The sequence below is a fragment of the Halyomorpha halys genome, unplaced genomic scaffold (assembly GCF_000696795.3).
Source record: "Halyomorpha halys isolate HHAL.00 unplaced genomic scaffold, Hhal_1.1 Scaffold1589.1, whole genome shotgun sequence".
In the NCBI taxonomy this organism is placed as follows: domain Eukaryota; kingdom Metazoa; phylum Arthropoda; class Insecta; order Hemiptera; family Pentatomidae; genus Halyomorpha; species Halyomorpha halys.
Genome location: NW_027114669.1, coordinates 40424 through 52536, shown reverse-complemented (window position 1 = coordinate 52536; position 12113 = coordinate 40424). Strand labels below are relative to the sequence as shown.

Below are 12113 nucleotides of genomic sequence, written 5' to 3'. Positions count from 1 at the left end.
TATGTCGGATTTAAGTAATCCGATTTTCACGGTTAATTTTTGGATTTATATAAAGTCGGGGTCGGGGGTCTCATTTCCTGATGCCCCCCCTTTCCGCGGACACCGGAAGACCTGGAAGACGCTGCGACTGCAATGCCGCCCCAGCCTAAGCATCATGCAAGCTAGGACCTGGCCTACCCCTACCATCACGCCAGGCTCCAGGACACGCTGGTCAGCCACCGAGGAGGAACGAGGACGTCTTTTCAGACACAGGCGAAGATACACGGTCTTCACCGTTTCGCCCACCGTACACCTTGACGAAGGAAGCGGCTATAGGACGAGGAAGTGACCGCGACAGCGAAACTTCCAACAGTCAGCAGATAAGCACATTTCATTAGTCCATGAGACCACCCCACTTTTCTGATCTATCTTATTACATATAAATAATTTAAAACTAACACACTAATTTAATTGCCCCTCCAGGGAATTAACATTATAAATCAAAGAAATATATGCATGTTGTCATGAGCATAAAGTGTCTCACATTTTCAGCCCCCCTTTTCCACACAGTCATTTTAATCATAAAATTACACTCGGGACACCTGTAGTATAGCACGAGCAGGTCCTGATGTAACACTTGTATTAAATGAGTTTAAATGTATACAAATACCTAAATTCGCTTTCCATAAAGTAGGCCAAAAATCACAATTCAGATTTGTTGTTAGTGTCTTCAAAGATCCTTAAATACAAATTCTCATAAAAAAAAAAAAATTAAAAATATTTTTACATAGTCGACTTCACAACATCAATCACTCAAAATTGTTCCAATGGTTTATGTTTTACATTTGTTGACAATCATCAGTTGTATATATTTCAAAATGAAAACTACAAAATATGTTTTTATTTTTTTGCTTAGTATAATCATCCTTCCTCTGGTAATGGGATAAACACCTTCAAGAAAAAATGTACAACCTCATAAGATATAAACCAGCAATAAAACACAGAGTTTTTAGAGAAAAGGTATGTAACAAGGCCTAAACTAAAATTAGGCCACTCAGAATAGAAAGCAATCCTAAACACAATTTGTTGACACAGTCCTGCCATGTTTTCTCCCAATTTCCTCAGGTAAGGTGACCTTCCCTAATTCCTCACTGTGGTTATACACTATTATTAATGTACTTTGTACAATATAAAAGACGAATAATATTTAGCACTTGAATAACAAAAATCATACACAGAATGAAAATAAAAGGAGTAAAAAAAGATAGAATAATTTATAAAAATATAAGGAGTAGTTAATGGGGGAAGAAAGGATATGAGGATCATCAGCAACTATTTTAGTAAATATAAAATTTCAGAATAGACTAAGGGATAAGTTTTGTTTGCCAGTTTTATGATTGATAAAATTGGATTCTAGATGAATATAAATGGATTCAGAGAGAATTCTATGCCATGGTTGCAGACAGTGGCTAGGATAAAAGTGTTTCAAAAATCAAAAATGATTAATTTAAGGATAAGAGGTGTTGGGAAAATTTGGATGGATGTTTGTAAGGATTTTGGAATGTTATGGTAGGGGTATAAATAAGAACATAGAGGTTGATTCTAAAACTGTAAATTTTCAATGGCACTAAAAAAAATTGTAACAATAGTTTTAACATCATAAAACATACTCTACGGTAATTTTGAGGGGTAGATGTAACAAGAGTAGGACAAAAAGATGTTACGCCATAAGCTAGGACTCCTTTAGCAACAATGTTTAATCCTTCTGGATTTTGAAATAAGTCATGGGTAAAATCAACACCAAATCCACCTGAAAATAATAAAGTAAAATTATATTTAATAATATAAACAGATGTAATCATCTGGGTAAGCAGTATACAGGTTTTTAATTTTAAAAATAGTACAAAAAAACATTTATTGATAATATTAAAATAAATCAATCAACACACTTTCAAAAAGTGTAAAGTTACACACACACACACACACACAACAGCGTGGAATGCCCTGGATGCCAGACATAGGAGGAAACAGCGGAGCATGTATTTTTTGCTTACATTGGCTTTGCGGAAAAAAAAAAAAGCGAATTAGGGAGAATGTGTGGAGCAAGCATTACACCAGATAACGTAGTAAGACACATGCTAAGCTTAAACCAGCATTGGGACGCAGTGAAGAGGTTCGCCACAGTCATCCTAAAGAGATTGAGAGTGGAAGAGAGGGCTAGAACGCGTGACTAAAAACCTGTAAAAAAAAAGAAGTTACTCACATGAGTTCCAGTAAAAGAATGTTACATTGATTCCCAAGTTCATACATATCATTTGATTAGCTGACATTGCAGTAACAGCCAACTCAGGCCATAACTCCCAACCCCACCAGTTTACGAACAATTCTTGTAAACTTATACTACACAATATAATAGACAATAATAAAATAAAGAAAAACTATTTACAATTAAGTATAGTAGATAAATAAAAATCACTGCATACAAAAATAGTACAAGCAGATAAGTTAAGATGAGGATACTTCAGGGAATTCTTGAACAGGTGTTCCCTGAGTAATGAGACTTTTAATTGTTCAATATGAGCCATTCTGCACTTCTTAGGTTCTCTAATACTCTCTATAGTAAGAACATTATATTCTTTTCATCCTGAAAGGACCATCGTATCGCTGTATCTCCTTACTCCTGTTAGACCCCAACCTTCTTTATAGGATAGTCCCGATTTAGATTGCTCCCATCCTGAATGTGAGGATGTTCTCCCGCACTACACTCCTAGCTTTTTCCCTCTCCATATTCCCCCGGACTTTATCCCATTGCTTTTTCCGAGAGATGGATGAATCATAATCTCAAAAGACTTTGAACTTTTTGAACTTCTTTTGCTTACTTAAAAATAACTTTAAATCATTTTTATAAAATTTAGATCATTAAATTTCAATGATTACCAAAACATTAGATCTCTATCAAGGAGTGCACCCAAAACGTGTGGTTAGCTAATTTTTTTGAATTTTTGGATTTTATTTTTCATTTTGTAAACTTAAAGCTTTAACAGTAGCCCTACAATCCATTCAACAAAAAAAAAATGCAAGGGATGACAATGATAGATAATCTTATTTTGGAAAATTAGTTGAGCGGTTTCGCTACTTCAGTGCAGAGGTCAATGTAGTTACCTACCCCAGTTTTTTACTAGTACACAATTATAGACTTATGGTTTTCTCAGACTGAGGGGTTCTTCTAGGATAATTTGTTTTGAACTATGGAAGGGCCTTTCACTGTATCTATTTTCATTTGTTTTCTTATTGTGTTAAGGATTTCCTTCCCCCATTAGTTTTTAATCTGTTAATTGAACTCTAGTCTTGGAGACGGTCAGTAAGAATATTTACATGTTTATAGGTATTTTCTGTATTTTTGGGAAATATGTGTATTTCTAATTTTTCATAATCATATATACATGATAATTAAGTTTGATAGACAGTAAAGTTACCAATTTACTTAGAAGGGCCAAAAGGGTTTCATTTGAGACAAAATTTTAAGACAGAATTACAGTGTAATCCTCAATAAACATGGAATCAAAATATTTATAAAACAGCAAACAGGATAAACCAAAAACAGATAATTCATTAGGAGGTGTGTACATGAAAATTGTAGAAAAATCCATAACAGAAAAACTAATATTGCTGTAACTATTCCAGCTAAAGCTCAGGTAAAACAGCATGCACATCTAAAATACCAACTTTCAATTTTACACAACCAAATGTGCAGAAGACGCTTCTAAATTTTTTGATAAAAAGCAACAAAAATTATCTATCTCAAAGCCTGAATATGTTCATTAAGTAACAACATTTAAATACAAGGAAAACTGTATTTAAATTGTTGGAAACAGTGATAATAAGTCGAGAGAGGTGATAATTAATCATCTCAACAATATCTCATAGCAAGTTAAGGTAGATACCACAATATTTTGCCGAAAAGTATTCATGATCATCTAGTGCAGAGCAAATTATGAGAGGTAGCCCAGAAAGAAAATTGTTTTCAAATTCATTAGCAAATATTTAAAGGAAAAGGAGGAGGAATGCCAACTTAATCCCAACAATATTCTGGAAAATTACCCAGGATACATCCCTCCAGTTAAAATTATTTCAAAAAACTGAAAGAGAGAAATCATGAAAATATTATTATTGCACAGAAAAAAATCAAATCATGAAAATGGTGGTATTACAATATTACACTAAAAGGCTTTATTCTGAAGAAGTAGGGCATTGTTTAGGTAGAACTACTGTGCAACTAGAATCAGTAAATGTCAGTAAGAAGACTACACTGAGTGGCCAAAGATTTTCATGGTCTGCAGCACCAACCAAATATAGACCTGATGCCCCAGTATAGATGTTTACTCTTTCTAACCTCAACACTTATTGGAATTTTTATTTCATTTTTGCTGGGTCATAACAGTACCATTTAATCTATCTTTTGAGGATACTGTTAATTTTCTAACTTTTTTCATTTCTTATCCCAAGCACAACAACTCCATTATTTCCAATGAAATGCGCATTTTTGTTTACGAATTCAGAAACAAACTCAGATTTCAAGACAAATTCATATTGGGAACTAGTTTGAACCAATGGGTCCATATCCTATATAGGTAAATCGACAAAAACTATGAAAAAAAAATATGTTATAGAAGTTTTTGATCATTTACGTATAACAATCCATCATCATAATTGAGGCTTCATCATCAAGACAGCCATTTTAGTCTCCTGGGCTGGTCAAGCAAACTCAAATAATGATGATAGATTCTTACAGTAAATCCCCATAAAAATCCTAAGCATAATTTAAGTTGTCTCGATTGGACAAGGAGACTAAATGGCGTTTAGTGTAAGCTTGTTGTAATCATCATGACAGCCATTTAGTCTCCTCGTCCAATCAAGAAAACTTAAATTATGATTAGGAATTTTATAGGGATTTACTGTAAGAATCTGTCATCATAATTTGAGTTTGCTTGACAAGCCCAGGAGACTAAATGGCTGTCATGATGATTACAACAAGCTTACACTAAACGCTAAGAAGAGCAAACTCATTATGATTGGATCCCCCTTCTATCTCAATCAATCCCAGGGCCTCTCAACTTTGTCCTGAACAATAACCAGATATCATTCCATACAACAGTTAAAAACCAAGGAGTCACTTTTGAACAAACCTTCTTCTGGAAACTACAAATTTCCTGTCAAACCATATCAATCCTCAAGTAATTCAATTTCCTCCAATATCTCCTTCCACATAAAACCCATCAACTCTTAGTTTTCTTACTTGTTTTCACTACTTTCATTATGGCTGTCTGGTGTACAATGGACTCTCAGGAAAACTCGAAGCTTAACATAAATGTCTTATGAACTGCTCAATACAATTTGTTTTTAAGATCACCAGAGATATATATAAAATCCCAAGTTTATGTCGATTTAAAGAAGTCCTTCCCAACCTGAGCTGCTGACCCAATGCAAACTGAAGGCATAATTTGATGAAAAACAATTTTTTTAGGGTTTGGGAATCAGAAAACCTAAAGAACAAAGTTGTTTTAGAACTCAATATACTATAAGAATCTGTCATCATAATTCAAGTTTCCTCATCCAGTGAAGAGACTAAAATGGCTGTCATGATGATGAAGTGTCAATCATGAAATGCCAGAATTATGACAACTGATCCTTATGGAAATTTAATTGTGAAATGATTTTTCGATTTTTCTCACCATTTGCAGGTCTATTATCAGAAAATGTAAACAAAAAAAATATTTTCAGTTTTTGTCGATTTATAAAGAAGTGTTGGATGAAAAAAGTGTATGATAAGTAACCTATTTAGGTTACACCTAAATTTCAGAGTTAGGTGAGTAGGAAAGGAACTGAAAAAGGTTAGAAAATCAACAATCACCTCAAAAGATGTTATGTGACAACATACAAGTGTTATGAACTAGTGAATATCAATTCAAATTTCCAAAAATTTTAGAGATGAGGGGGTATTCTATATATTATTGGAATGCACTGCTTCTATCATTGCTTTGTCCAAGGTAAATCGACGGCCCCTTAATACAAGGCGAATTTGGATGTTTCCATTCCATACTCTCCATCTCGTAATGATGGATCTATGTTCTGTCACCAGCAATAATCCTGTCTAAGAAGTTGTCCCGTTCGTTACCATAGCCATCCAAAAGTTTTAGGTAGGTGTCCAAGCGTGTTTGTTTATGCAACTGTGTGAGTTGTTTTTGGACTCATCTTGCACAACCTTTATGAAACCCAAGTCTGTTGCGGATGATTTCATAGCCAGAATCGTAACTAATTAGCAGACGATGTGCCACTTCGTCAATAGCTACTCGTTTGTCTAAGAGCATCATTTCATGTGAACACTCAATGTTTTCTTCATTTGTGATGGTAAACGGTCGTCCGGCTCCTTCATCATGCGTAACACTTGTGCGACCATTTTTGAATTTTTCAATCCATTCATAAACACTCTGTTGTGGCAAAACACTGTTCCCGTACTGTACCGAAAGTCTTCGATGAATTTTGACCCCTGATATGCCTTCCAACCACAAAAAACAGATCATTAAATGTTGCTCTTCTTTGGTGCAAATAGAAAGCAGAGCAGCCATGATTAACAGCGATAACGAAACTAACCCTGCAGCTTAAGTCTTGACGTTTCTCACAGAAGTTGACATACACCCTCCAAATAATATCCAGAGTCTCCTCACAAATAAAACGATTAAGGTAGTCGTTTCTTCCTGGCCATTCTAGCTGCCAGTCGAGGATACTGCCTTGACCTGTCACATATTAGTTCCCCATGATGACCCTCCATCGTATGTTGAAGGCTTGATTCTAGCTGGGGCTCCTGAAGCATCTCCTTCCATGTTTCGAGCATCCCTCTCCAGGGTCAATCGCACATCTGCAATACATCCACTGGTCTTAACAGGCTTAACCTCCTGTACCAGGAAGTCAACTTTACCACCGAGTCTCCCAATATAAAGCTCCACTCCGTCCTCACCTTCATATCGTCTTTCAGTGGTCCTTTCCTGATTTTCAACATCAGAGTCCAGACCAAACTGGGTTTTTTTTCACATTTCCAACTTGCTTCCTAAATCCTTTCCAATGTTATTGAATTTGACTGTCAGATTTTTTTTCAATTCATCCTGGCCAGATTTCATTACATCCATAGTGGAATTTTATTTAAATTTTATAACATTTTATACTCTTAATCTCAGGGTGGTTTTCTAGGCACTTTACCTTAAGAACAGACACTTTACTACTAATAACATTTAATTAAATTAATATCTCTTATACACATGTACTTAATTTTAGGTAAAACAAAACTAACCAATTTCATAGAATTTTCTTTTGGTGATTTTCTCAACAAACTATCACTGACTGTTGGCAATCTTTCAGTAAACAAACACTAACGAAACAAAGCATTGGTTCTCTACCAGGTTTTTTCTCACTTCTCATCCACCGAAGTGTGTTGTTTAGCGATACATACAAAGAGTCCTTTTTTCTTCTTGGGTGACTCTTCGATTTCTTCCTTTTCAAAATGTCTACTCTTGAGCTAGACTAAAGATGATGATGACCTCCTCCATCCAGGAAATATCGTTCCCCACCCTTGCCTAAGCAACGAATCCTTCCAAAAACCAAATTTTCTTCCTACCCCTTCTCTAGGTGTTAGTATATATAGAGTTGTACCGAACCCAATAATACGAGCTTTATAGGGTTTGGTACATCTCTATTTACAGCAGTTCAAGCATGTCAGATCTTATTCCTTCTTCTCTTTTTTGACATTTTGCTTTTGCCGATACTTAAGTGGTGCCGAAATCCGAGATCTTTGAATACCAGAACAAGTTTTAGTCTGAAGAAAATTCTTTTTTTCTTTGTTCTCTCTGATTTATGGCAGATAACGGAATAGTGAGAGCAGCAGTTGTAAACATAGAAGGTCAGAATTTCACCAACCCACTTCCAACTGATGCCAACCAACCTCTAGTAGCAGACATCCAGCCTGTAGCTGCAGTCTACAATTCCAACTACCCAGGACCTGAGGTCATCTGTAGGGTAAAAAGAAGTATCCTCAATCAAATTCAAACGGATGAAGAGACACCCTGGAGCACTATCAAGGCGAGATTGAAGAAGGCATTTGGAGGAGGACATTGGGCCCCAGAAGAGGACATATTTATGATGATTAGGGAGACGAAGAAACCGAGACAGTCTAACAGAACTCCTGGCGTGCTACAACAGAATCAGCAATAAACTCAGCGAAATGATGGAGATAATTCAGGTACAGGGTCAGATGCAAATCCTATCCAATATACTAAAGATTCAGTTATCAAAGAAGCTGGGGAAGAATGAGGGAATGCCAAGAGAGTGCTCCTTCATAGAGTGTGTGCAGGAACTTATTGACACCAGCGCCAAAGAGGAAGAGTCCCGTATGTAAATAGAAGAAAGCGGATGGACGAGAGTTGCTTATAATCGACCAAGGACTAATCTAGTTCAATGAGGAAGAAATGAATACCATTATAGTGAGAAGGAAAGAGTAGCGATCACCAAAAGGACACAGATAAAACAAAAAGCAGCAAGTGCCGTGAAGACAGAAAATGCAATGGTTGCGGGAAAGTAGGACACGTAGTGGCCCACTGTCAACCCACCACAAGGTGTTTTGAATGTGGAAATGAGGAGCACATAGCCAAACAGTGCCCATGCATGTACCGAAGAAGAGATGTGGGCTGGGTGAACCAATGGAGATCAATGTTCCCAATGGATACAGAGAAGCAACCAGAGGTTGAGTGGATTGATAGAGTGGAAACAGAAGGTGGATGGAGGCGAGGAACAGAAGAGAGGAAAACGCGAGACATCTGAAGGGGATGTCGGCAGAGAGGTGACTACACACTGCTGAATTATAACTTGAGGAAAAAGAGTGGCAGTCTGCCTATAATAGAGATAGCAGGAGTGAGGTGACTAGTGGACACTGGCAGTTCCAACACCACCATGTGCCGAGAAGCGCTAGAAAAACTGTGTATTGGAGAAAGGACACACCAGATTCAGGAATGTCATTGTAAATTAATCACCCTGGGTGGCCCTTGTGTGGTAGAGGGGGAGGTAGAGATAGGTTTGACCCGGTGGGGATTTAGTAGAGAGAATTTGCAGGTACATATGATAGGAAGTATGCCTAGGGAATAGAAAGTAATAGTGGAAAATGGCCTACTAAGTAAGGTGGGAGCTAGAGTTAAGAATAGCAGAGGAAAATGGAAGATTAAATTGGGGTCTAACAGAGGTAAGGAGATACAGCGATATGAGGGTTCATTCAGGGTGATAATTATTAGGGAACACAATATTGTTACTGTAGAAAGTATTAAAGAACCTAAAAAGAGGAGAACTGTCCATATTGAAGAGTTAAAATTTCCGGCAATAACAATGTAAAAACTGGAGTGTTCTCATATAGCCAGCCATTACTAGATTGTATTACAGAAAAATTAGTTATTAATGTAATTCTATTAATTTTTTTTTGTTTTAAAGTTTATTTTTTGTTCTATTTAGCTTATTTATGTATTGTATAAAGAGTTCTTTAACAATTAATTAATTTAATATCCAAAATAGTCTCAACACTATATAGTGTTGAGACTATTTTGGATATTAAATTAATTAATTGATAAATATTACCTGGTCTCGAAAAATTTTGAAATAATATAATTAGAGTTCTTTAATTTTATTCTTAGGTTTAAATTATGTATATAGCAATTATTTCAGGAAGCTTGTGAGTTTTTACAATTATATGGATATAGGAATTTATTTTTATTGTAAATAGTTTTTCTTAATTGTTTTTATTTTCTATGTTATATTGTATAATATAAATTTACGAGAATTGTCGTAAACTGGTGGGGAGGAGTTAAGGTCTGAGTCAGCTGTTACTTCAATGTCAACTGACTGAGGGGATCAGCTGGACGAATGTAGATAAAGAGACGTACCGAACCCAATAAAGCTAGTATTTTACAGCAGTTCAAGTATGTCAAATCTTATTCCTTCTTCTCTTTTTTGACATTTTGCTTTTGCCGATGCTTAAGTTATATATATAAAACTCAATGTTAAAATTAAATTTACTGTTTTATTAATTGTATTTTCACTATGTGAATGTTTGCAAGCTGATGATTTTATGTTAAGCCACAGTTTGGACAAGATTTATTAGTTAAACACCAAACAAATAAGGAAACCAATGAAATAAGCTTAAGTTTAAAATATTTCATCCTTTAACAGTTTTGATAATGGTAAGAAACAGATAAGTGATTTCATCTCCATAAAAATAGCATGTCGCAGCAGTGGGGGTTCAAAATTGAACTTGCCAAAATTCAACACCTAGATATATCAAATATCTTATTAAATAATAATAATTAGAAAACCAAATTCTATTTATTAGTGGTGTTCATTGTAATTTTGATTAATAGTGAAACATAAACAAATCATGTACACCAAACATTATCTTAAATTTGATATATATATATATGTTATACTCTTTTTGTTAAAAGAGTTCAATAAATCTAAGTGACTTAAATTAAACTAGCAAAAGGAGTAAAACTGATATATATATATATATAACTAATGAATCCAACATTTACAGGATACAGCTGTTTTCGGCTCTCTCTTCCTCTCATTGAAAGCTACAACCAAATTACTACCTCGCGAGACCTTACTAACATTTGCGACAACTTCAGTTGTTGTGCTAATGCCCCAAATGTGGGTAAGCATAAGTGCAGCATGTACTGATAGACTTTTGTGAAAATCTCAGTTCTCCTCCGGTGAATCAACTTGTTATAGTCCCAAACATGGCTGTCCATAAGTGCAGCATAGATGGGTTAAAGCAACCATTTTTTTTTAATCCAAGATTAAAAGATCTGGTGGTAGTTAACAAACTTTTTTTTACATTGTAATTTTCATAGGTTGGCCACAAGATCATTCTTAATTGATATATAACTATTGCATGAAATCTATAATTAAAAAATCTTCCAACCAAGAAAACAAATACCTTAGATGTGCATATGATTAGTTTAATGTGATTAGCTTAGAATCAGAAATAAAAGTAATGGTCAATAATTTTAAATAACCTGTAATTACAAATTGAAAGTATGCACAAAAATGTGAAAAAAACATATTTTAAGTAACTAAATTTCATAAATAAAAAGATCTATTAAAATAAGGTACTTATACCTACCAAATAAAATCAAACAAGATATCAATAAATAACAATAATATTAGCAACATTCATTCAGAAAATTTAAAAATAATAATCATACCATTAATTTGGATATCAATGAATCCTGGTGACACTATACATCCTTCAAGATCTATGATGATGTCAGGTTTCCTTTTTTCCTCAAAAAATATCTTCTCTGGGTCAATAATTTTTCCTCCACCAACAAGAAAACAATCTTCAAAAAGGGAATGATTTCTCAATATTTTACAATTAACAAATTTAATAAGTTTACCATCCATATTTCAGTCAAAATAAATATATATTCCTTAAACTTGATGACTATACTAGCAGTTATTACATTAAAGGTTTAAAGAATTACTGATAAAAACATAACATGTCAGCTATTTATCTTAATTAATTACGAGAAAAAATATAGTAAAAACAAATGAAACTGGGACACCATTGATAACCAAATAAAAACAACTTTTGATAAGATAGCCTGAAATTACAATATATAAAAATACTTGATAGCAAAACCAATTACACTTTCGAAATTTGAAAATAACAATAGAGCCCATCAGAAACGATTAAGCCTAGCGGATTCCTACATTGCTCTTTGTTTCTTTAAATATAACATATCGGTCATATTTCTTAAGACAAATCCATAACGTGGTTTTAAAGTCAAATTACATAATTATAGGTTTCTAGAGCCCAGTAAAATTAAACTTTTGATGTCGATTAATTCAGGCAAAGCTGGAAATAATTTTAAGTCACTTTAGCTAACCCGAATAAGGACATAATTCTGAAACGCTTAGAGGGCTGTCCATGGGAATCAATCGGGTGATAAGTACCAAAATTAAAGTGGTATGTTTATGATAAAATTGAATTATAAAGTGAGACTAAGGTAAAGAGATATATGTGGTACTAAAAAAAAATGTAA

The 12113-nt window shown here is 34.5% G+C and overlaps 1 protein-coding gene across 4 annotated transcripts in view; it reads right to left on the bottom strand.

Moving 5' to 3' along the window:
- Positions 1 to 11805, bottom strand: part of LOC106690138 (N-acetylglucosamine-6-phosphate deacetylase) — an 83754-nt gene extending 71949 nt beyond the window's left edge. The window contains exons 1-3 of one of the 4 annotated variants that reach the window (XM_014435464.3): positions 11466 to 11803; positions 11274 to 11408; positions 1650 to 1789 (exon numbers count right to left, since the gene is read on the bottom strand). In XM_014435464.3, coding sequence (XP_014290950.1) covers positions 1650 to 1789; positions 11274 to 11408; positions 11466 to 11472 — 282 coding nt within the window. In that variant the 5' untranslated portion in view covers positions 11473 to 11803. Of the gene's footprint in view, positions 1 to 1649; positions 1790 to 11273 lie in introns of all 4 variants that reach the window. The other 3 variants (XR_001344536.3, XM_014435462.3, XM_014435463.3) reach the window with 3 other exon arrangements.
- Positions 11806 to 12113: the final 308 nt, after the last annotated feature.